Source organism: Triplophysa dalaica, chromosome 1 (assembly GCF_015846415.1).
Source record: "Triplophysa dalaica isolate WHDGS20190420 chromosome 1, ASM1584641v1, whole genome shotgun sequence".
NCBI classification, from domain to species: Eukaryota; Metazoa; Chordata; class Actinopteri; order Cypriniformes; family Nemacheilidae; genus Triplophysa; species Triplophysa dalaica.
This window is the reverse complement of record NC_079542.1, coordinates 9,896,668-9,922,516: the sequence shown is the minus strand read 5'-3', so window position 1 is coordinate 9,922,516 and position 25,849 is coordinate 9,896,668. Positions and strand designations below refer to the sequence as shown.

Here is a 25,849-nt window from a genome sequence, read left to right as displayed (position 1 = left end):
CTAGCTCGTTTAATATGGTCACATTAAACTTTTTCTTTCCGTTATGTGCTCTCTCTGTATCTTATTCTGATTTCGGTGTATGATCTTAACTGTATATGCTTTGCATTTTTAGTTTTAAAAATCATTATTTAGATTTTTTGTTTAATGTGACACATTTTTTTGTACCATTAGCAGCTCCACTGTCTGTTTTAGCATCCCAGCTGGGAGTTACCATCAGTGACATGGGTTTGGGGCTGGGCTATACCTGTTTGGTCGAAAAAGAAAAATGGGTAAGTGTTTGAAATCCCAACAGCCGGGACCTGAATCACCTGAAGCACGGTTAAGCTATGTGTCTTGAACGGCTTGATCTATCATTTCAGAATTTTTAGAAAACATTCATTTTGACATTCTGTGCAGATGATACATAAATTCTGTTTTCCAAAACTACTACACTAAGCATGCTGAGTTGTTTACCCTTAGTTAATTTAGTTAAACCATAGATTATTCTGTCCACATTTTACCCAGAAAACAACCCAGCATTTTTTTGAGTGTACACATTATCATGTTTTGATTTCAGCCTAGGCTGTTCACTCTCATACTGTTAAGGTCGATGTCGGTGTGACAGTTTTTATCATAGTATTCACATATTTGCTGGTCTTGGTGGATGATGGCACACAGTCTTTCAGTTAGATCTTTTGTCTTCAGCTTGGTAGGTGAATCTCACCTTTCTCTAGACATGTCTCCTGAATACCTTTGTTCTGCATGGTCTTGTTTGCACTCTGTGTGAATATCCGTCCATAAAGAAAACTTTGATGTTCAGAGGTTGCTGATTCTTAGCTTGTTTGTATTTTATTCAGTGTATAACAACTTTGTCCAAGATGTCATTGCTAATTTTTTGGAAGAAATAAAAATAGACACAAACATGACAATTGTGGCTATACAGTCTATACTGTATCTTGTTTAGAATAAAATTATAAAATTAACGTGGGAATACATGACTCTCCTAATAATTTAGTTCTTATTGAAATCACATTTTTTTGTAAAAAAAATATGAATGTTTTTTTTTTCATACCTGTGACGCAGATTTGCGCTTATATTGTGATATAAATTTTTAGGAGTGTCTAAATTTTAGTCTGGTAAACACTACCAGATGTCAAAAAAGTGTTACAATGACTTTTCTTATTGAATACACTCTAGTGCAAATATCCCGTCCCATGTTACTGGCCTGGATAACTTTTTAAGTACGGTACAAATATGAAATGTCATATGACATGACAAAAAAGATATTGAGATATTAAGGTATTTTAAGAACCAATTCGGCTTGCTTAACAACCGTATCTAAATCGTATAAATCGTTAGCTGATTTATTTTCCGTACTACGGCAGACATTTAATTTTTGGTATTTTCACCAATCCGGTAACTCACAAAGACCATGTGAAGTGTGTAAAGCAGTAAAAACAGTCGCATGAATTACTCTGTTACACACACAACCACACATCTAATAAACACTCATTTTATGTTACCAAATCACTTGATTTTTGGATCGTATCTTGTTATCATCGTTTTGGGCTTGGTTGGATACCCTCGGTCCGTGTTGTGTTCATATTTCAATCTATCTGTGTTCATTTGAAACTGGACGGTGACCTGTCTTTTCAGTGGTCTCACTCCACTTGCACACCAAGTTCGTGTGGCAGCATTGACATTTTCACAATTGAACCAAACTAACACTAAGCAATCGCACCAGAGTTCATTTTAATCAAACCAAATATATGTGAACACACCCATAATAACATGAATACTGTAAAAAGCATACGGTGTAAAATCTAAACATTGTTTTATTTGCAGAGGTGTCAAAAGTAATCACATTCATTACTCAAGTAGAAGTATAGATACGAGGGTTTAAAAAGACTTCTGTAGAAGTAAAAGTATCAACTCAAGCTATTTACTCAAGTAAAAGTTTAAAAGTACTGGTTTCAAAACTACTTAAAGTATAAAAGTAAAAATAATGTAAGGAAAAAAATGAAAATATAATATGTATCAAATGTTTTTTAGTTTAACAGTCACCTAAACAATATTGAATAAAATAGGATGATGCTTTGTGCAAATATCTTATGCTAATGTAAAATAAGATGGCATTAACAAATTGCCCTTTATATTAGGATTTCTTTATATTTTGTGTAAAATTATTGTTGTTTACAATAAAATATAAAGAACACAGTGCCCTCAAGAGACTACCATACACAGCCACTAGATGGCGAATCTACGTCATTCGTACAGTGTTTGTCCGTATTAATCTGCATGTAATAAAAGGTATTTGCAAACGGTTCATGTTGCGGTTTTTGTACATTTAAATGTATGCATTCAGTAGAGACTTCGACGCGTTTATAATAAACAGTGACTAGATCGGCCATTTGTATAGTTTTAAGCAATTAAATAGAGGCATGGCCTATCTGTATATAGATAATATTAAGCATATCACATAGACGTCTCAACTTCTTGGATGCAACGTAGAATCATAGCCTACTGCTAGCAAGCAAACCATGGCATGTACCTAGCCATAGCAAACGTATATGTTTATACTTCTCATCCAACCACAATCAAATTCACTCTATCCTGATGGTATAAGTTTTTTTTTCTAAAGTCTAAATGAAAATATATCGATAATTGCGTGAAAATGTAAGGAGTAGAAATAAAAAGTCGGCTGAAAAATAACTACTCCAGTAAAGTATAGATACCCAATATCTACTTAAGTAAGGTAACATAGTATTTGTACTTCGTAACTTGACACCCCTGTCTATTTGTGAAAACTGTTTGTGGACATGCATACTTTTAAAAGTTTTTCTAACTTGTTGGATGTCACATGCTCTCAGATGTCGCCGATTGACCACAGACTTGTAGCTGTTCTTGATGATATTAAAAATGGAAAACAAACTTAAACTGAATAAAGCAACTCAGCCAATCAAAGCAAAACCATATTGCAGTTTTTTGTGTGATTTGTCTTATGTCATGGCTATAGCATATAATTTTGAGATGTATTAGTTACTGTAAATTGTTCACCTTACAATCCAATTGTATTTCTTATCTGTTATTAACAATCAATGCTTTTCAGTTCCCACTGGGCATGTAGTTTGGGTTGGTCTGATTGTAGATGCAGATGGAATAGTGAAAAATCACTAAGAGCAACCCCAATTAAAAAAACAATGTGTACAAATAAACAACACATTATAAAAGTAGTTTTTATTAAGCTGATTTACGTCTGACTGCAGCTTTTACAGGAATTTTAAAGTGACTGTAACTTAGACAGTTTCTCCATACGGTATCTCATGTTAATCTTGAGTACCCTTCAAATATGCCTATAGTCTTTAGCTTGATCACATTTATCAAAGACAGCTGTATAATTATTTCGAAAACATACGATGCGTGCGGGGGGAGGGGGCGAAACTAAAGTATGTGCGCACCCATTGACAAAAAACATAGACATGTGACTCAGTTTCACTTACCGTGTGTGGTTCATGTCCGGCATCTTTTAGCGCTGGGACACTCAATCTATCAGTTTCAAACGTTCTCCAAATCCACCGTTATATGCACCATTTATATAACATCCATCACTGAAATGCAGTGAACAAACAAACACACCTCTTAACTTCGCAAGAGTAACGAGCTGCAGCTGCAGGCCCACAGCGCAGCCGATCTTGATGCAGCGCAGCCAATGAACGGGTATATTCTTGATAAACGATAGAATTGCCCAACAAGGGATCCTTGTGTAACCCACAATAACATAGTCTAACCTCATTCTTCAACCTCTCTGAAAAAGGAAGTACTACTTTTAGTATAAAGGATATCACATTTTGAGTAATAGGCAGAACGCAGGAAGGCATCTTAACATAAAGCAGTGTACCAAACAAGAACTTTCAAAAATATTGACTCCAGCAGAGTGACAACATCAAAAAATATTTTTGCCAATATGAACATTCCTGGCATGCAGGAAATTAACATAGAAGTTGATGAGGAGATGGATATATATGCCAGTGTAGATGATAAAAACAGCCATGATGTCTTGGAACGGACAGAAGACACCAAGAGAGACCAAATTTCTCAACAAAAAGGTACAGAAACTTAATTATTACAGGAAAACAAACACATACACTTAATATAAATGCAGGAACAATAATCTATGTATCCCCTTTAGAAAGAGACTCAATGTGCAGAGCATTTGAAGTGTGTTTGCTGCTGCTATGTGTTCTTCTACTGACTGCAGTCAAAATTTGGTGTCTCCTGATCCATACAAACAATCACCAGTTTCACGTCAACAACCAAAACACCACAGAGGAGAGAGACCAGCTTCTTACAAATTATACCAAACTCACAGAAGATACAGAAAAATTATTGGCTAAGATGAATTATTTTTCTAAACTAAGTGAGCAGTTAAAGGAGAAAATTGAACCGTGGACACTCCTGCATGGTAATCTTAAACTACAATTAAACAATTCAAATAATTAAAAAAAAAAAAAAAAAATGTATGCATAAAATATAGTATACTATAAGCTGTGTGGTCAGATATAAGGATTTAGCAGCTGAAAACTTTGTATTTACAGAGGGATGGATTTATTATCAATTTCATTTTTACTACATGTCATCTGAGCGTAAGAACTGGGCTGAGAGCAGAAGATACTGTAGGGACAGAGGAGCAGATCTGATCATCATTAACAACCGAGAGGAACAAGTGAGTGAAAATACTGTGTATGTGTAGAGATATTTGAAGCGGTATATGGAATTGTTTATTTTCTTATATTTTTAGGATTTTGTTAAGAACACCTTTAATAAAACTGTATGGATTGGTCTGTCAGACAGTGATGAGGAGGGCGAATGGAAATGGGTTGATGGCAGCACACTGACCACTAGGTAAGAAATCAGATTTACTGATTATGATTCAATAAATATTCTTTAAAGTCAGTATCATATCACACAGAAAACAACCACTTAGATCTAATGCTTAGCTGTTGTTTCAGCTTCTGGGCATCAACTGAACCCAACTCTTATTTGGGCGATGAAGACTGTGTTGTGACTTATTTAAAGTGGGCTGATTATCCATGTAGTCATACTACTAAATCGATCTGTGAGAAACCATTTTATAAATAAATGTTTAAATAAGATTTGTGTTAATTCAGTAAACTTCTATAATGTACTTATATCATGAATACCGATAGCTTTCTTTTGTCTAATCTGTATTGTTATTATGCAAATAATCATTTATTTTACACAAAACAGTAATAAAGGAAGCTTTTTTTAGTAGATTCATTTTATTTATTGATTTCAAATCCAGTGATTTACTTTTTATTGCATGTTATTTGTAATCATATTAGTCAAGTCACCGCTTCTCTCCAACTGTCAGTCTGCTGCCACTTTCATTTCTGATGGGCTTCAATTTAAACACCAGCTTCTGGCACACGTCATGCGTCTAGTACCTTGGAATTGGTGCTGTGTCTTGTTACTTTCAAAGAACTTTATAGAAAAATCCTCTATGATTTCCACTATTCAAGAAACAATTCCCGCCCCAAACTCACACCATTGAGCCAATGTTTGACTTGACGTCTGTTTTGTGCCTCTTTATTAAAGCCATTATAAGAGTATTGTGAGATCAGCCCAGGAGGCGAGAAACACCACAGATAACTTTGTGTGCAGGGCCTCCTGATACATGAATGTATTTGTTGTTGTCACGTACTCTCAACGTGAACGTCTGATAAGACACACTTTTTTGGAAACGGTGTTTTGTTTTGGTTTCTTTTCTGTTAGTCAAATGGCCTCTCGGTTGATGAATGTTGTCATGCGAGACAAGTTGTCAAGTGACCTCATGTAACACTCTGAAGAAAGACAGTTTCAAAGCTGTTATTGCTGCTTTTAAAAATAGGAAGCATGCTGAAGAAGAGGAATAGAGCAATAAAAGTAGAGCCATCAAAACTATACTAAGAACTATAATGTGGATTTTTGCAAGATATGTAACAAATACTCAAACAAGTGTACCAAAGGAATTTTAATGTCATTCAAGTCAAGCATGTTCTGCTGACGGCTCAGAGATAAAACTTTCACACTACAGCTACAGGAAATAGATCTGCAATAATTTTGTCGTTTTATCTTCACACATTGATCTCAGATCAGTCCAGGGTTGTTGCTCTATTCAATAGTGTTAAAAACAGAAGTTTACCAGTGTGAATGTTAAAGAGCATTAATATCTCATCATATTTTGTCATATGTACCATGCAATCAGAATGTCCAGGGACTCCAATACGAAGAGACAACAACCACTTCAGTGTTCTAATAATGACAGTCATGTCTTTGCTATAAAATTAAATAAAAAAAACAATAATATATATCCATGCTGCACATAATAGTGAAAACTGAATGATATGAAAAATTCTAAATCATTCTACTAATCAATGCCACTAATCAAAAGTTTGTTGGGTCCAAACCCTCGAATGGTTGAACAGTGGGCTCTGGGAATAATACATCCAGCATATAGTAGGTCACTGTGGATTAACAGCATTAGCCAAATGGCCAAATATTACAAAGAGGGTCAGAGCCATGAAACAGAATTGTTTTGTTTTTATGGTGTTATTGTGAAAGGCTCAGTTCATATTGCATATCCTTGAGAAGCAGCCTTATTGTATCTTCTAAAGTATCTGAATATATCCAATATTTTTACTGATGAGATCAAAAGCCTCGTTCAAGTCAATAAAAGCGAACTAAATGATCTTTCAGTGTAGAGAGCATTTTTTCTAAAGCCACTACCTCCAAATTTGTTTCAGTCATTTCTGCTTCCTTTTCCTATCGCTTGCCACTATAAAAAAAAAAAACAGTAAACTCTTTAAGCACTTGATCAGTCATAATGTTGACTTAAACTGTTCTACAATTTTAGAGTTCCTAAATATAAGCTTTATGGGCAGATCTTTAATGGTGTACGTTTACTCTGTGATGTCAAAGTCTTAGCTGATGTTTGCTTTCTTTTTTGAGAATACCTTGAATTTTGTCTTCTTTGACTATCAGTTCACTAGAAGCTACAATGACAATAACCAGGTTTATCAGATGTCATAGATTAAATATGCTCTACTTGTTCAGAAAGACTTGGTCATGCTGATTTCTCACTCCTTAAATGGTTTTGGCAGGGGGTCTGGAGCTGTCAGCACTTTGGCAAGTGGGTTCCAAGTCCAAGTCATCCATGTTGTCAAAGTACTTGTGTACTAGTGCATTTCCTTCTCTTCTGTCAAAGAACTGTCCAAGAACAATGCAAGGCTACGGTCATCTGACCTGGTTTCTACGAGATCATTGTTCTATAGTTCCTCTATAGTTACTGGACTGGCAGGATGTACAGTATGTTAGGGCAAGTTATTTTCACTTAAGACAGCTCAAAATTCATTTTAGTCTGGAACTAGCCTGGTCTGTGAAACTGGGGCATAATGTTATGACTATTCTCAAAACATTTGGAATAAACTTTGATGGTTTTTATCATTCATTAAACAAACCTTTGTGTATTAGAGGGCTGCTAATCCCGGAGTTTCCTGCAATGTAAAAATTGTCAGTGGTTTCCCCAGAATGTCTCTGTAAAGTTTCAGCTTCATTAGAATATGTTAAACATTGCCATTTGTGGCTGCAATGGAAAAGGGCCTTTTTTCTGTTTTTCTTAAATGAAATGAGCTTCTGCTCCCCTTCCCGTATGCAAAATAGGAGGTAGAGCGCTTACACATGTGCTTTGAATGACATCAAGATAAGCAATATGGCGGAACGCGCATTTACATCTGTTAAGCCTTGTCCAACCAAAACCATACACTAACTGCAATAAAAATCCCCTTAATGCCTTGTTCATAAATACAAATTTAATGGAAAAAAATAAAAAATAGATAGAACAACATTTGCTGACCATTAACTGTATGAAATGTTGGCCATTGATGATTAATCATGTGCATGCATATTACTAACAGACATAAACACAGATATATGCATACACATGATTTCAGAGTTGTTATGACAGACAGGTATGTAAGTTATGCTTTCCTGTAGCTCATTTGTAAGAGCATTGCGTTAACAATGCAAGGTTGTGGGTTCGATCTTAGGGGATTGCACATACCTATGTATAAATGTATGGGATAATGCAATGTAAGTCGCATTGGATAAAACCGTCTGCCAAATGCATAAATATAAATGTGAATGTCAAGATCAGCAACTAGATGTTATTATGTTGTGAGTAGCAATTTCTGCGTAACCTCGTTGTCTTACGAATGCAAACTCTGTTTCTATCAGCTCTAAGTATTGTCGAACTTGGGACATAAGGAGAAAACACTGAATTCACAGAGAAAAAAACGGTCACAAGTCTTCTGCTCTTGCCAGAAAATGGCTGACAATGCGTCTCTGTCGGAAAGGTGGAACTACGCGCTCATAAGGCTCTGTGAGCGTTCATGGGCGGGCGTAAATCAATGTGACATCGCATTGATAGGGGATCACCAACAGCCTGTTTTGTGTCACTGTTGTGGTTTAAAGGAGATTACAAAAAGAAGAATATAATATACAATTTGTATAATGACAGGGTGTTTCTGCACACACGCTGGCGACTCAATTTCTGGTATAAAAACATTTAAAAGTGCATTTTCTAGGATAGCGGCCCTTTAAAGCCTAGTTTAATATATGAGTTCTTGAGTTTTAGAAAAGAAAAATCTTATAATAGCAAAATGTGGTAAATTTCACGGAGGCCTGGAGCGGAGATAGATCTAAAGTGCTGTATGAAAAGTGCTGCTTTGACATAATTATACCATATTTACACTGCTTGAATAAATCTTGTGAAAACAGTTAATTTAAATGAATTAATACAACAGAAACACACAACATAATGAATAAGTTTTTATAAAATTTTAAAACACTAGCACTCTCTCCTAGGCTACACCCTTAGAGGCAATTAGGTGTAGTGAGTGTGAAAAATCTCTGTGAGAAAGTCCACTCTAATTTGCTTCAAACTGCAGTACGGCATCTGCCGTTCGAGAGGCAGTCTGTATAATTCTATCTATGTGTCTGTGCTTTTCTGTTCTCCTCAACTTGCTTCTTAGTTTTATATAGCGCTTTATATTTTGTTTTATGTGAACAAAATTGGCCAATTTAAACCCTCAGCTTTATCAATGCTGATTGAAAACTATGGGAGCCTTCTAATCCCTGCACAAATCACTCACTTTAAAACTGTAATTAACACAAACATCAGAATAGCTTTCTTCCCTCTCATTAAAACAGAATAAGGTGAATGGTAATTTCGCTTTGCACGCAAACACGCTTTCCTGTATAAGCTAATGCTCATACCTGAAGTAATTGCTCATCACTTTGAGCAGGAGAAAAATGATGTGCTGCATACAATATGGGAAACTAAGACTGTGTAACATGCATGTGTAAAATATGAGATGCTAAATTTGGTTTAATGGTGAAGGAGACCAGAGAATTCCCTGTGGTTAAAGTAATGACTTTGAAATGATGAAAAGTCAGTGTCCTGCCAGTTTCCTGGAAAATCCCAATTCGAGCTCGTGCTTAAAGCAGCTTCGGGCATGTAGACTAGAGAGCAACGTTTCATTGTCCGTTAGTCTTGCCCCAAAGGACCCATTAATGAGCCCTACCTATGCTGTCCGAGACCCCCTACTTTCTTATTTTTGTGTTAATGAAGGTGGCTTTGACAAAAAGACATTTTAAACAAGGAGTTACAGAGTGTGAAATAAATTGTGGACAAAAACACTCCAACAGATATACATTGTGTGTTTGCGTGTCCAGTTCTGTAATTGTATTTGGTGCAATGTACATTTCGCTTCCCTGCAGGTGTAAAACCGTTCCTAAAAAAAGATGCTTTGTAAAGGTTAAACAAGAAATATAAGCGAGAAGGTGCGTATTGAAATTCAACACCACTTCACCGCAAACTCAGGAGAGGCCGTCAGAAGATTAATGAGCTATTGGGCTAGAGTTCTGCCGTTTCTCATGCGCAAGGCCCACATTAGTGAAATAATTAATTTTACAACACTAGGGTGCTGTGTCCCTGCTGAGGCATGGCATGTGGCTATGATAAGCATTCACTAATTAACTACCAAAAAGAAAATAGAGGTGCAAGCCACCTTTTGACATTCAAACATTTCAGAGAAAAACAAGCTTTCGCCTGGAATGTTTCTAGGCAGTGTGAGATGCCGGGCTACTTCTGCATTCACTTTTACAACGTAGGGGGCTCAATGGGTTTTGATTATGGAAGAGGGCAACTCTGCCAAATGCCCGCAGTGAGGATAATGGACCCCTCACCTGGTGTCAATCTATTTGTCGTGGTAAGAATGGATGAACATGAGCTACCGCATCCCCGGTGCTGCCATTTCAGCCCACAGTCAATACGCCTGAACACGCATGCCGAACCTCCTTCCTGTGGAAACCTCATCTGTGCATTTCTGTGCAACACAAATTAGCAAGCATTAGAGTCGAGTGGGGGATATTATAATACCCAGATGCATAAAACATGTGCTTGGAAAGAATGTGTGTCCGTGTGACTGATCCGCAGGTAGAAACACTGTCATTGAGGATGCATGAATTTAGATTTTCTGAACTCCATGACGGTTTTAAGCTTGATGCATTATTAATGGCGCCGGCTCAGGAGCAATTTCAAACACTGCATATTTGAAAAGATGGATGAAATATAAGAAGGATTTTTGGATGTACCTGAGACAAGACTTTTTCATATTATTTTGAAGCTTGTGCATGCGCTTACGTGCTGCTTACGTCTGCATATATGAGTGGGTGTTTTCACTTGTGTGCATAAGTAAGCATACCTACTAAAACTCCATCTAAACCATGACAACCGCTCCATCTCCGAGTAAGCCAGCCATGATAAACAAACAATAAAAACTCTATGTGGACATCACCATACCGCCACAGGAAATCCATCTCACGGCAAGCTAAAAGACTGTGCTTTCATCTGACGGGGAAAGCACAGACTCTACAATAGAAAATAGCATGAGCTTCACTGTCAGGAACTTTCCGTCTCTGAGAAATTGCCAGCTATGGGTCGTCATAGCTTAGAATGGGCAGTAAGCCCAATGTGTTAGCTCATGTGTCTCAACCCTATGCTCCTCAGCTAAAGCAAAACACGCCACCTTCTGATTCTCTCATCAGGTACACCCCTCACATTTTTGTAAATATTTTATTATATCTTTTCATGTGACAACACTGAAGAAATTAAACTTGCTACAATGTAACGTAGTGAGTGCACAGCTTGTATGACAGTGTAAATTTTCTGTCCCCTCAAAATAACTCAACACACAGCCATTAATGTCTACACTGCTGGCAACAAAGTGGAAAATGTCCAAATTTGGCGCAATTAGCCATTTTCCCTCCCTGGTGTCATACGATTCTTTAGTGTTATATGGTCTCAGGTGTGAATGGAGAGCAGGTGTATTAAATTTGGTGTTATTGCTCTGACTCTCTCATACTGGTCACTTGAAGTTCAATATCGCACCTCACGGCAAAGAACTATGATGATCTGAAAAAAAGAATTGTTGCTCTTCATAAAGATGGTCTTGGCTATAAGAAGATTGCCAAGACCCTGAAACTGAGCTGGAGCACGGTGCTGCCGGAACTGGGGAGATACAGTTCATTCGGGGAAGATACACTTCATTGAGGGAACCATAAATGCCATATGCCATAAATGTAAAGTTGATGGACTGGCCACGCATGTGTCCAGACCTTAACCCTGTTGAGCATCTGTGGAGCATTTTTAAACAGAAGGTGGAGGAGCGCAAGCATCCACCAGCTCAATGATGTCATCATTTGGTGAAAGAGGACTCCAGTGGCAACCTGTGAAGCTCTGGTGAACTCCATGCCCAAGAGGGTTAAGGCAGTGCTGGAAAATAATGGTGGCCACACAAATATTGACACTTTGGGCCCGATTTGGAAATTTTCAATTAGGGGTGTATTCACTTTTCTTGCCAGTGGTTTGGACATTAATGGCAGTGTGATAAGTTATTTTGAGTTGACAGCAAGTTTACACTGCTGTACGCTTTGCATTGTAGCAAAGTGTAATTTCTTCAATGCTGTCACATGAAAAGATATAATAAAATATTTTCAAAAATGTGAGGTGTTCACTCACTTCTGTGAGATACTGTGTGTTTGTGCCTTTGTTTTCTCTCAAGATACACATTAGTTATGTTTTTTTCTGAGTCATAGTCCTAGTTTAGGGTAGTCCTTGTCTATGAAACCAGACGTTGAGATTAAAGCAGAAGTATTACGATTAAAGTGTAATATTACATGAGTAATGTTTTAATGATAATGTTCAAAATTCTGCATAATGTTGAATACATAATGTTTCGTTTTTTAAAGGGAACATCTCAAAACATGATTTTCATTTCTTTAATTGGTTTTGATTTGAAAATATCACTTAAATGTTACTGTATTGATAAGTATCATGTTTTACTCTTTACTGAAGATAACTTTTGTATTTTTACTTTCTACCCTCTAGTGCCGTGTTGTTCTCATGGATCACATACCTTGACACATGTCATCGGATTTAAAGCAAGTGTAAACTTAGCTTCAGTTCTTAAATCTCCGGTGTAAAGTTTGGACTCGGTGAGTGTAAAGTTGGCATGAGCTTCTGTGGGCTGCCTTGCAGGATCAGATTACTGAATAAAGGGCAGCTCTCTATTGCTTATGTTGGCTGTCAGTCTAGTGCAGATTTATTGGTGGTAATAGCTCTGTGATTGAGTGACATGTGGAAGAGGTTTACAGCCACGGCTGTGGTGTGGAAGGGATAAATTCAAGCTGTGCTAGTCATAAAGAGCACACAGAGTGAAGAAGAGAGTAAAAGGGCGTGTGGGTCAGCTTCATTGATTTCACAATCAAAACTTGAGAATCTCTTGAAGTTTGCGAGAGAGCAGCCTACTGCTTTGACTTCAAAAGAGGGTTTCAACGTCAGATACATAAACAAACTTTATGTCACTCAAACTTCATGTAGACCTCCGGACAGAATCACTAACAACAGAGTCCCTGGAAAGAAGATCATTTTATTACAATTCATATTCAATTAATAAAGTTTTTCAACTAAAATGTTAATTTAAATTATATATATTTTCTTACAAAAGAAACACAGACCAGAAGTTAACTTATATCTATAGGATATTCTTTATTCTTTCTATTTTCATTTAATCTATGTGTATTGTAAAAAACACCGTAAAATTTCTACTGTGTGTTTTTAAGAATTTCTAATTCTAATACTGTTTGTGTTGTATTTGTGTGATTGGTTTCAGTTCTTCATTCTGGGTTCTTGTGTTTGTGGAAGTGTAGGTATCAAAATATGCTCTGAACTCATGGTTACACTAAAAATATTTACATCTTACAAGCAACTGTTTAGTTTTATGGTGATCTTGGATTTAAAACAAGCATTCAAACATGGCCGCCGAACTAATATTTTCTCTCCTCTCTTCTTGTGTATACTAGCTGATTTTACATTTTGAATTGAGAGCTGGCTATTTTTAAACGGCTGCCGTGACTTAAGCACAAAGCAGGCTAATTACACAAGCTATCAAACAGGTTGAGCATGCACTTGAGTTGGCTTATTCCATTAGTTGAAAACAAAACAGGAGTTTGATTAGAAATGCATTTAGCCAAACACCACAAAGTGTTTGTATTCATGGGATACCTCAATAAGCAACCTGCCAAAAAAATCTGTTTTTTGTTTTGTTTATTAAGTTATTTTTAGGGGCTTTTTATGTACTAAATGGTAGAAAAAAGTGGAGTAGCCAGAAAAGTGTTGGGCAGAGACATGGGAGCTGGATCGCCAAAGGACCTCAGCAATGGGAATCAAACCCCTGTCCACGTACTAACCACAAGGCTATTGGCGCCGACAATCTGGTGTTTTATTATTTATTTATTCATCGAGATGTTGCTCACAAAGAGTTTTAATGTAGAATAAAGAAAACAGAGAACATAATCATTATCGTGACCAGATTGGATTTTGTTGACGCATGGTTTAATTCATTACCAAATTAATTTTGTACCCGGTTGAGGCTACTGAAATGCCAAACTTGATTGTTACTGTTCAGTTAATCCCCAAGGGTCAAACTGGATGAACGTACTTAATTAGACCTCGTTCTCTTGTTAGTGTTGCAGGATCCAGAGACATTTGGTGTGTTATCTGCAAAGGGCCTCAGGTAAATGTCCTCACATGAACAAATTAGAATTAGTGAAGTGACCAATTAATCAGGATTTTTTTTTAAAGATCAGCCTGCCTTATTTGTGCACAATAGCATTCATCAGCGGAAGATACCGGGTATAAACAAGATCACTGACAAATATGCTTTACAGCGTTCAATTCACCCCTGACTAACTGTGAAAGCGGAGCAACGCTTTGCCAGTTTCCATGGCTTCAGCTCTCCATCTGTTGTGAGGATCTGCATTCTCCGTCCTCATCCGAGCTTCTATTTTTACAAGCGAAGGGATGCTGCTCCTCATCGTTTTCGTCAGAAAACAATGAATGTAGAGACCAAGAAATATACTGTTTAGCTTGTTATTTTGTTCAGCGGGCAGACAAAGTTCCTCAGACATTGTCCAAATCCTCAGACATTGTGTCTCAGCCTGAAGTGTGCTACCGTGTCACCGTGGGATGATTTGCCTAATGTCAGAGTACAAACCTATTTATGCAAATAAGGCGCATTACTTGCATCCTGTAGACTGGGTTTTGTCAGTTTAGTGGGACTTTCATGTTGATGAAACCTTTGTATTAGTGTGAGTATTTATACCAGTTTCTGTGGAATGGAAGAAACCGGCCTCAGCAAACCGCGTTCCAGCTCTACGATAATTTGCCATGCGTGTACTGTAGATAAGGTGTGTGCGCGTGCCCACATGCCCTTGCCCAAGGTTAATCTGTCACTTTTAGTGTATATTTACATTCATTCTTATCTGCTTCTCGCCACTCATATGCCTCTGTGGATCCAACCCTCACACCTAATCGCTTTCCTTAAAATACATGAACATGCTTTCCCTCAGATACTTCTAACTGTCTGTCTGTAATGTGTAAACACCCTGTCTGTCGTGACACAAAAGACAGTTGAATGGCCTGTGTTTTACTTTTGCACAGTTTTTTGTCATTTCCTAATTGCTGGATAAATGTATACGGAAATGTATACTGTTTGTGCGTTCGTTCTACTCCACTGTTTAAGACATATAGCTTTAGGCGCTCACAGAGTTTTTTACCTCTGCTGACCACAAATATTTTTTGCAGATCAGAAGAGAGCGAATACAATTTAGCACTGTTTTACTTATTCATGATAAAAATAAGGTTATATCTGTGCACATTTTATTAGGGTTGTTTTGATGATGCAGTGCATACGGACATTCACCACTTTCACAAGCAATATATAGGCCTATTACATTAATTTCACTGGAATGTAGCATGTCATTCTTTTTCTATCCATATTTTTATGCTTTTAAACCAGCTCTGGCAGTAGAAGGGAATTTCGTTCATTTTTGCCACTTTAGGTGTCTTATAGAACACAGGAGGTAAAGGTAAAACTATAAGATTGTATAAATAATACCTCAACGATGATGAACATTTCTAATTTAAAAAAATAGTGCATAGTTTGCATTTTAATAATTTTAATATACCCTAACCCTAATGTATATTTTTATTCTTTTAACTTATTCTTGTTATTCATATAAACATAAAACAATCAGAAATCATTCAATATTGTAATTAATTAAACCAGTATTTTACAATGTAATAAAGGGATAGTTCACCCAAAAATTCTGTATTCATGTACTCACCCTCATGCTGTTTCAAACCAGTATACTAGGGGTGGGAATTGCAAGGTACCTCCCGATACGATTCGATACGCGATACAGGGCTCACAATATCACAATGCGCCGATTCTGCGATAATCGATATTTCGGTTGGCAATTCCATATCAATAAATCACGACATGAATGAAGGGAAAAAAGATCTAATATAAGATGAGCATTTTTTGTGTGTTGCAGCTCTCTGTCTTGAGGATTGTTTATCCTTACGCTTGTCTTTGGACTGTGAGTCTCTGGTGACTCCCCACGCGCCTCCCAAAACGGGGGTTTGCGGAACGTCACTTCAAAGCGCTCACGCTATGAGCATCATCGGGCAAGTTTTGCCTCGGCTCGCCTAAAGTTGAACTTTATAAAAACTATTAAATCTTTACAAAGAATCTGACTTCTGAAATACGTGAGAATGAGCTTATTTTAATATGCACAGGCCTATACCTGCACACATGCAGCACTGCGGGTGAAAGCGCTGGACTGGAGCGAATCACAAAACTACAGACTGAAAGAAGGTCAAAAGAGATTTTCCCAATTTGCAGAGCGCCGAGTTAACCACGCCTACTTATTTATAGTCACTATGAAATCCAGAGTGTACCCAAACTTTTGATTTAAAAGACGCTGGTGCATCTCTAATGTGTTGTTTGTCCGCCATTATGCTCGTATTTCTTCTCCGCTGTGAGTTACAATTTCCGTTCATCTGACCATCCGTAATCTTGGAGTGTCACCACAAGAAATATATGGCTACTGCCGTTCTGGTAAGCACAGTGTAGGCATGAATTAGATCTTTTGTATTTGAAAAAAAAATAACGTCTCGCGGGCTGAAATGTTGTGATAAATCGCATATCAATTGTTTCCCACCCCTACTGTATACTGTAAAGTTCTTTGTTCTGCTGAATACAAAGAAAGATATTTGGAAGAATATCAGTAACCAAACAGATCTCTTCCCCATTTACTATCATAGTAGAGAAAACAAATACTATGGTTGAGTCAATGAGGGATGAGATCCGTTTGCTTACCGTTATTTTCCAAATATCTTTCTTTGTGTTCAGCAGAAAACGAAAAGTATGTAGGTTTTGAACAATCTGGGGATAAGTGAATGATGACAGAATTTTCGTTTTTTGGGCGAACTATCCCTTTAAGTTTACCAATATAAGTTTACTATCCCTTTAAGCTTTCCTGTAGATCAGTGGTAGAACGTGGAGCAACGCCAAGGAATTGCACATAGTCAGATACACAAAGGTATAATGTAATGTAAGTCTCTTTGAATAAAAAAGTCTACCAAATGCATAAATGTAAATGTGACAATTTTGCTGAAATACTGTCAGATTATCTAACGGCAAATAATGATCAAGTACATTTGCATGTGATTCATTTTGTGGCGCTCTCCAGGATTGTTGAAATATGAGTGAGAGGAATAGTCTAAAAACAAGCAGAGAGATTGCTTTACCTACTTTAAATGTAATTCACAAAAATTGCTTGAAAGATAAATCTTCACTGTCTTCTGTATAATTGGTTAACATAGAATAAAGCTCTTGTACTTAAGGGCTACTTTTGTGGTTAATGTATTTTAGCATTTACCAGGCAAGAACAGTTTTGCTTTAAATTGTTACTATGCCATTATATTATGCCAGCTCAATTATTGTCATTTTAAATATACACACCCTTTGCCCCATTTTTATTTTGCCATATAACCCTTATTTCAGACGTATCTAAGTTTATTGTGCTTTAAATGTTAATTTATGAGACAACAAAAATGTTGGAGGTTAAATGTTTGAGTAAATCTCCACTGCATGTAGCATATTTATGTTTGTTGTGCAGTGGGGTTCAAGTATAAATAGAAATAACCTTCAAGAGTACTGAAGCCTCCCACAGTTCTCTTTTATAATATAATTAAAAGAACCAAACATCTAAAATTTAATATATCAGACCTCCATTGAGTGGCACTTTTAATCTCAGATATGACTTCCTGCTGGTGTTAGAAATGGTAAGCAACTTTGGCTAAATTAAAATATTGCTAACATGGGCAACCTTTTAACCTTTTCAGTAACAGTAAACAGAGAATTCCCATTCGTTGCTGATTTATATATATTTTGGGCTGTTTTTAAAACTCTTTAAAAAGTTAAACTATTGTTTTATTTGCTTACAATAGGCTGCTGTATGGGAATGAAAGGGGTAGCTTGCTCTAAATCATATTGTATAGAAATCAAAACATTTGGCACTGGGTTCCAGCAAAAGTCACTGCTCAGTTTTGGCAAGAAGCAGAGAGAGACCACTGCTAACATTACATGACTGCCTTGTTGCATGCCGTGTTGCACTTTGTGCCAAAATCGAAGCAAATCTTGCTAATCTCTCTCCTTGCTCCTGCCGATGCCAGGACCCCTCAGGTAGCCATTGAGAATTCAAACAAGGGCATTTGGAACACAATTTAAGCAGCTTTCTGTTTGAATAGAAGATAACTGGCCATCCTACAAGGCCAAAATGATGTTCACGTTTGTTCTAATAATAATATGCAAATGACTAAATACAGTTTAGATGGACAGTGTTTTTCTCTCTATGCTGTATGCAAGGCCAAATCGAGACAGATTATAACATGAAAAATATTTGTGGTGTCAATGAGATTTGACTACATGGAATTAAGAGAAATACTTTCAAAATACTCAAGCATGTAATCTGAACTCTCAGTCTGCAGCTGCATGCCAATAACATCTCATATGTTTTGCATATGTACGATTGTAACCAATACACCTGCACACAAAGATGTGTGTTTTTGTGTGTTTACTGTGTTCATTCCTGCTTAGCTCCCTCATTAGAGGGTTGTTTAATGAATAGTTGTGTTTTTAGCCATGTGTTTGGTTAGTTGTAATGAGTGAGCATTCCCCATACAATCCATCAGTTCATATTACATCAGATATACATGCACACAAAACTACTCTTATAATTCTTATAGTGCCCTGGTAAAAATCAATAACTGTTTTTTTAGTTGTTGGCCATTTAAATTTTTGTATTTATTATTATTTAGATATTATTTGGTTTTTGTGCAAAGTAGTGAAAGATATGCTAAGCGAAGCTGCGGGCAGATCTATGTAAAATAGCAAAACAATCATGGCTTTTAGAAGTACTGACTGCTGTTCGTTTGGGCGCAAACACGGAGGGAAAAGCGCTTTTGGAGGGGAGGTACAAACATAACAGATGGCAATCTGATCTAGCTCCATTTTGGCAGTTAGTTGAAAAAGAATTGCGGATTTCCATGTGTTGTTTGTGTGTGTGTTTTTACAAGACAACATTACCAGGATATCACATTCTCTGTTGAGGATTTGTCCAGGTGAAAACTCTGTAATTGTGAACCTTGTCTTAACGTGTAGTGTGTACACCTCTGTGTAAACAACACAACAGATGCCATGTAATGAGAGCAGTTCAGTCATTGGGGGATTTTGTAAGTCATGTAATGTACGCTGGGCATTATCTAACCATATGCAGCATGCATTTGTGCATAGCCTTCAGTGCATACAGTACAAAGAACCATTGATTCATCTCAGTATCTTAATTTGGCACCTTGGTCTCATTACAAGTATATTCATCTAAGGTTCAGCTACCAGGGGAATCTGTGAGTGTGTGTTGATCCATTTTAATGCTGCCTTGATCATTATCCCCCATGTTTGCCAATTGACTTTTAAAGGCATATCCTTTAGGGAAAATTCAGTTTCCTTGATTAGAGCTCAATCACACATGCAAAGGGCTATCCGAGGAAGCACACCGATTTGTCAGGAAAGGTGGATAATTGGGGCTTCAGGTACAGGTTGTCCTTTCTCAGCCAGTTTAGCTTACATTACTCAAACAAATGTGGTTGAAGCATGCACAGCTGATCTAAAAGCAGTGGATTAACTGTGGTTTTGTCCAGCCCTGTAGTGGCTCGTATGGCTTTTCTTCATTAACACTACATGGCTTTAATGAGAAAATTTGCTGATGATATTAATGAGCTGCAGTGGTTCGTGTTGGTTCTGGCTGGCAGAAGAGTTTGGTGGTGTTCAAGGTCAACCTGCTGCATTCCCCCGAGTTTAGATTTATGCATAATGTGCATAAGATGTAAAACATCCTAAGGCAGGCATGTTATTTTACCTGTAAGTAAGTGATACAGGGGTGATTGAGGCATTTTTAAATAGAAAGCAGTTTAAAATAATTGTGTATGCATGAATGTGTTTTTTTTTTGTCTTGACAATGAATTTGAGGTTGTAAGAACTTTTTTATTTAAAGGAAGCACGCACTCACACACCCACAGGTACACCTCTTCCACAGAAGCAAGTATTCTTAGCTGTTTTTCAATACAAAGTTTTATTAGGTGACACGGTGGTGGTGTCCAACAGGGGGCACTGTGGGTATGTTTTTCTCTCCAGGGAGAGCCAGGCATTAGTGTGGCCAGTTGGAAGGACAGTGATTAGCAACGAACAGTTCTTGAGTTTTTTTTTACACTCCACAATTCATTTTTTGCGCTGTCCCTTTTTGCCTTTCTCTTTGATGTACATGGTGAAGATATTTAACAGCTAAAATCATTGTAGTTCATAAGGAGAGAGAACGAGAGAGTCTGAATGAGTGAAAGAGAATAAGAGAAATAAAGATACTGTAAAGAGCTCGAGCGAAGGCTTGTCAGATTTTTAATGATGTAATTCAAATGTATATATTGGCGTTTGAATTCACAAGTCTGCTAGTAAACATTTGTTCAGTTTAAAAAGTTCTTACTCCATGCAGTCCTTTAGAGCAGATATGTGCGACACATGTGTTGTAATGAAACATTAGAGCAGACGGGCAGTTAAACAGCCGACAGTCAGAAATCTCTCACAAATAGAGAGCAAAATGGAAGACTAAGAGGGAAGAGAAGATTAAAAGGGATAAAAAGAATGAAAAGAGGAAACAGGAAGGAGAAAGGGGACATGTGGATGAAGGGATGAAACGTTTAACCAAAGGTTCTAAAGAGGAACATTGCGGTAGCAAACAAAATCTCTCTCTCTCGCTCTCTCTCTCTCTCTCTCTCTCTCTCTCTCTGGGAATTAACATTAGTATCAATTTTATGAACTCAATTTAAATTTGGCTGAATATTGCTACATTTTTATTTCCTCTCTTTGAGACAATAAGCCCACGCTATCAATAACAAAAGTTAGAAAACTGAGGATTGCTTTGACTCTGCTATAATTAAACTGATGATGCATGACTAGATCAAATTAAGTCTTTAAATTCATTAAACTTTCTTTTTAATGCACAAGGGGTCTCCATCACTTTGGCAACACAAACATTCTCGTCTCGTCAATCCAATATGGAGGTTCGACACATAAATGTCAAAGAAATTAGACTGGCCTTCATTTTGTCCGACAATACTGCATGGCAAACAATCGGGCACATCAGCTAATCACACTCACATCATACAGAGAAGATAACACCTTCAACTCTTGAGCTCTACAGTTTATATGACAACCATTGTCCACAAACAAACAAAAAACTACTTAGATGTATTATGGAACAATGGTGAATCACATTTACATTTCTGCATTTGGCAAATGCTTTTATCCAAAGCGACTCACATTGCATTATACTATTCATTTGTTTCTAAGTATGTGCTACCCCTGGGATTGAACCCATGACCTTGCGCCATGCTCTAACCACTGAGCCAAAGGAAAGCCATTATTAAATAATAGATATTTATACTTAATGGAGATTGACATAAAAAGATATATTTGTATGTGTGGGATTTATTCTGGCGTTCAATCGCTGTGTTTGCGTAGATTCTTCGAATGAAACTAGGTATTAATCTGATATAATATTTTTTATTCTCTGAGAGCATCTCTTTTAAATATGGCCATTACCAGTCCTAATTTGTACGCAGTCAGTCCCTTATCCTAATTTACTGACTGCGTACAAAGGGACGGTCCTAACACTCCCATATCCCTTCTTTCTTCCATCTTATTCCCACCTTCGCTGAGCCATGGCTCTTTCACCCCCCACACATCTCCCTGATGATGTTCTCACACAGCAGCAGATTAAAATGTCTACTGAAGGAAATACTAGAAAATAGAGTGGGGTCAGAAAGTCCACACTAATAATAAGGGATTTTGGAACAAAATATTTATGATTTTTCCATCAGGTCACTGTCATCGTAAGTCAATGCTCTTTGGAACATACTCTAAGTCTGAAAATATTTGGTCATTAGGTGTTGCTCGAACTTGTTTCAGCTGGGAGGCTACACTAATACTTTGTAATAGTTTTGATTATTGAATTTGTTTAAGGTCTAATGTGTCATTTTTAGGAGGATCTATTGGAAGAAATGCAATATAATATAACTATGTCTTCAGAGGTGTATAAAGACCTTACATGATGAAACGTTATGTTTTGATTACCTTAGAACGAGCCATATCTATCTATCTATAAACATTTTTAGTAAAATACAAAAATACATTGTCTGGGTCAAATTTATCGATTTTTCTTTTATGCCAACAATCATTAGAATATTAAGTAAAGTTAATGATCCATGAAGATATTTTGTCAATTTCCTACCGTGAATATATAAAACTTTATTTTTGCAAGGGTATGTACTGCTACAATGCCCATGATTAACAACTTCAAAGGCGATTTTCTCAATATTTTGTTTTTTTGCTCCCTCAGATTCCAGTTTTAAACTGTTGTATCTCCGATATATTCTTATAGATATATTTTCTTATCCTAACAACCCATATATCCTTAGAAAGCTTAATTATTCAGCTTTCAGATGATGTAAAAATCTCAATTTCGAAAAATTGACCCATAAGACTGGTTTTGTTGTCCAGGGTAACAAATATGTTATCTCCTTTAGCAAAGTACGAAACAGTAACGATATCTTAGTCCTGTGTCAGCCACCATAGTGCTTCGAAAGGGAAGGGCAAAGGGTGAGGTGAGCCGTTGGTTGCAATTCGCTACCTCACCGCTAGATGCATCTAATTTATTAAAACTAGTATATTAGTAACATTTATAAAGAGGCTTTTTACAGGTGGTTAGTTTTACCAGAGTTTCATTTTGCATTAAAATGCATTCATATTAGATAAATTTACAGTTTAGAAATATTTTTGTTTTATTTTTAACGACAAAATATGTCACTCAATATTATAGGATGGTAATTGGTTCACAAGTTCGTGTTTTCACTGGACTCTTAATTTTGAGCAACACAAGTCCTCTTTGACTTTCAAAATCAATTAGCGATTCAGACAGTAAACTGTTTCTGCTCAAAATCATATCTTTGCCACATGGGCAAGGTGGCTATCAAAGGCTTCCCTCATCAGTGGCAGACATATTTGTTGCACTTTTATCTGGAAATTTCTCAGCAGTGTGTTTATTTCTTGTTGATTGGGGTTCAGAGAAACTGGCAAACTTCCATTCGCTAACAGGCCTCAATGCTATCAGTTCTGTCCAGATTCTAGAGTTATTTTCTGTCACTTTCTCGACATGTTGGAATGGGGAAACAACACACACCATTTAGACATATGTCTGGTATGGAAGGATAGACTAAAGTGGAGGAGAAAGGTGAGAAAAGTAAGTCGGAGAGAAATGATGGGTTTGGTGATGGTTGCAGTAATTACCCATCACCTTGTTGTAATGCTCTACGCGGCTGAAGGGGTATGGCATGAGAATATATTTACTGATATAATTGCATTAGTAGGTAAAATAGGACATAAACTTGTTTAGAGACTATAAATAACTTACAGAACGATTGATTTGTCATTATATATTTTTTCAAATGTTCTGATTGATTGCGTCTTTAAATGTCATACTTTATGTGCAACAGTGTTATAAACCATGTCATATGCCAGGTAATTGTAGCTGTTACATTTTTTTTGTATTGCTTAAACTAGAACTTGTACATCTTTAAATGCTAATAATCTTAATATAGAATGAATATAAAATTTAAACTATGTAAAATTGTTACATTTACATTCAGGAACGCTGTGCCGTATCTAAGAAGAATATTCAGCTTTCATAATAAATAATTTGCACAGGTCACCCTGTTTTGCTTGCTATTAACTCTCAGCACCATTAGATAAAAATATGCTGAAAGCATTGTTAGAGCAACATGATTCCACCCAAAGCTGGAACGGCGTACAGAAAATGCAATAACATAAACAAACCTCAATCGCCCAATATTCCTTCTCCAGTTTGATGATCCCTGTCCTTTATGAAACAGCAAAGACTTTTCTTTATTCATTTCTAACTCCCTTTAATTCTGTGTTGATTGCAGCGCACCCTCGGTTTGCACTGTTCTGCCTCTCAATGACACCTGCTGTCATCCCATAAATACAGCTGAATGGGCCGTTAAAAGAGCTGGGCTTGCCGCAGCGGATGGCGATGAGCCCCCATAAAGCAGACGCCTGTGGTATTTATCCTGCCTCTATGAACTCTGGGAGATGAAATGTTTACCACAAATGGGCCTCTCAAAAGCCTACACACCACTTCCAATACTGATTCAATGAGTCTGATTTGTAAATAAATGCATCAGTGTGAACACTCAATTCGACCCGGAGTTGTGGTAAACATGCTTGTATTTATGGAGAATAACAGGCCAATGTGTAGACAAATCAAAGTGATTACAGTTAATTATTCTGTACATGTTGAAGATTTGAAATGCTTCCGATGATTTTCTATGTTGTTTGAGTGCAAAAATATTTCTCGATTGACTCCGTGTTTAGACTTCATTATAATTATTTGTACTTTTAAAATGTATTTTATAAAAAGTACTTTTGAAAACATTAGCTTTATTTACCCACTAGAACATTCAAGTTTGGAGTTCTATTTTAGTGCACTAATATGATTATGTTTACACACAGGTTGGTATTAAACGAGACTGACAACTGCATCACTTTTTATCTTTAATCACTGTCATTATAGTTACCGGCAATATTCATGGCTATTGCAAAGATAATAAAATGTCTTGACTTCAATTTGATTTGCTTCTGGAAACTCTAAAAGAGGTTGTCAGTCCCAAACTCATAATGCATAAACTCTATTACTTTTTCCAGCGAAAAGCATACATCCCTATCTAACATTTGTTTCCTCAGGGAATGTCTCTTTGTTTCTGAGGCACTTCTGTAGGTGGTACCGCAGGTCTAAATCACATGTTTGAAGTCGCTGTCATGCCGAATGTGCCAGTACTTGTAAGCTGCAGTTTTGACAACGTAAAAAGGTCATATCTTGTTGTGTAGTTGGACTCTTCGGTTCTTTAATATGCAGTCGTGAATATTACTGCTGTCATCCATGTCGCCTCTTTCTCCGGGAAGACGATCTCTGAAAGAGCAAGAGTAGAATCCATTTCAAATTTTAATTAGTCGGCTTTGTGTCTCACACAGACACAAGTTCAGTCCGACATTATCCCCTCAAAGCTTTAATTACCATCCGCTTCTTGGTTTCAAAACATCAAAAGGATGTGCAAAAGTAAGTGAGCGAGTGAATGCGTGTGAAATGCGTGTGTGCATGCATTAGAAAGAGGACGTATATAAATGTTTTTGGGTTAGCTAGGGTTCTTGTTAGTCCGCGCATGGTATGTCAAACGATTGTGGTTTTAAAACAGAAACATGGGAGGTCTAAAAATCACTGCAAATCTCACAAATGTTTGATGTCCTTTTCCACAGGCCCCATGTGAATAATTGGCTCATGAGTTGCCAGAGTGGAACATAGTAAAGAGCAATGATCATACATTAGAGGATTACTGTCTAAGCTGGCTTTAGAGCTACTCATTTAAACGAAGCAAACATGCATTTGGCATAGCTGCACCTCGCACGTCAACAGATCCATCTGTCTTTCTTAGATCAATATGATTGTACCAAAGACACGTTTTTGGTTCATTCAGATAGGCTTACAGCATACCATCTATTGCAGCGTTTTTGCTTCACAGGTTTGAGGCATAAGAAACGTTACAGGTACAATGTCATAGTTACCTACCGTTTGGTAAGGGGGACCAAGATAAAAATTGTTGGAAGTTAATCAATCAGTGTTGATACCATTTAAATATATAGGCCTATGGTGTAAAGTCTTA

At 36.9% G+C, this 25,849-nt stretch overlaps 1 protein-coding gene across 1 annotated transcript in view; it reads left to right on the top strand.

Moving 5' to 3' along the window:
* Positions 1 to 3,943: 3,943 nt before the first annotated feature.
* The window catches only part of LOC130408327 (CD209 antigen-like), a 74,569-nt gene continuing 52,663 nt past the window's right edge, over positions 3,944 to 25,849 (top strand). Inside the window, exons 1-5 of the mRNA XM_056732144.1 lie at positions 3,944 to 4,085; positions 4,238 to 4,441; positions 4,575 to 4,702; positions 4,778 to 4,881; positions 4,989 to 5,071. Of these exons, the coding sequence (XP_056588122.1) occupies positions 3,944 to 4,085; positions 4,238 to 4,441; positions 4,575 to 4,702; positions 4,778 to 4,881; positions 4,989 to 5,071 (661 nt within the window). The remainder of the gene's footprint in view (positions 4,086 to 4,237; positions 4,442 to 4,574; positions 4,703 to 4,777; positions 4,882 to 4,988; positions 5,072 to 25,849) is intronic.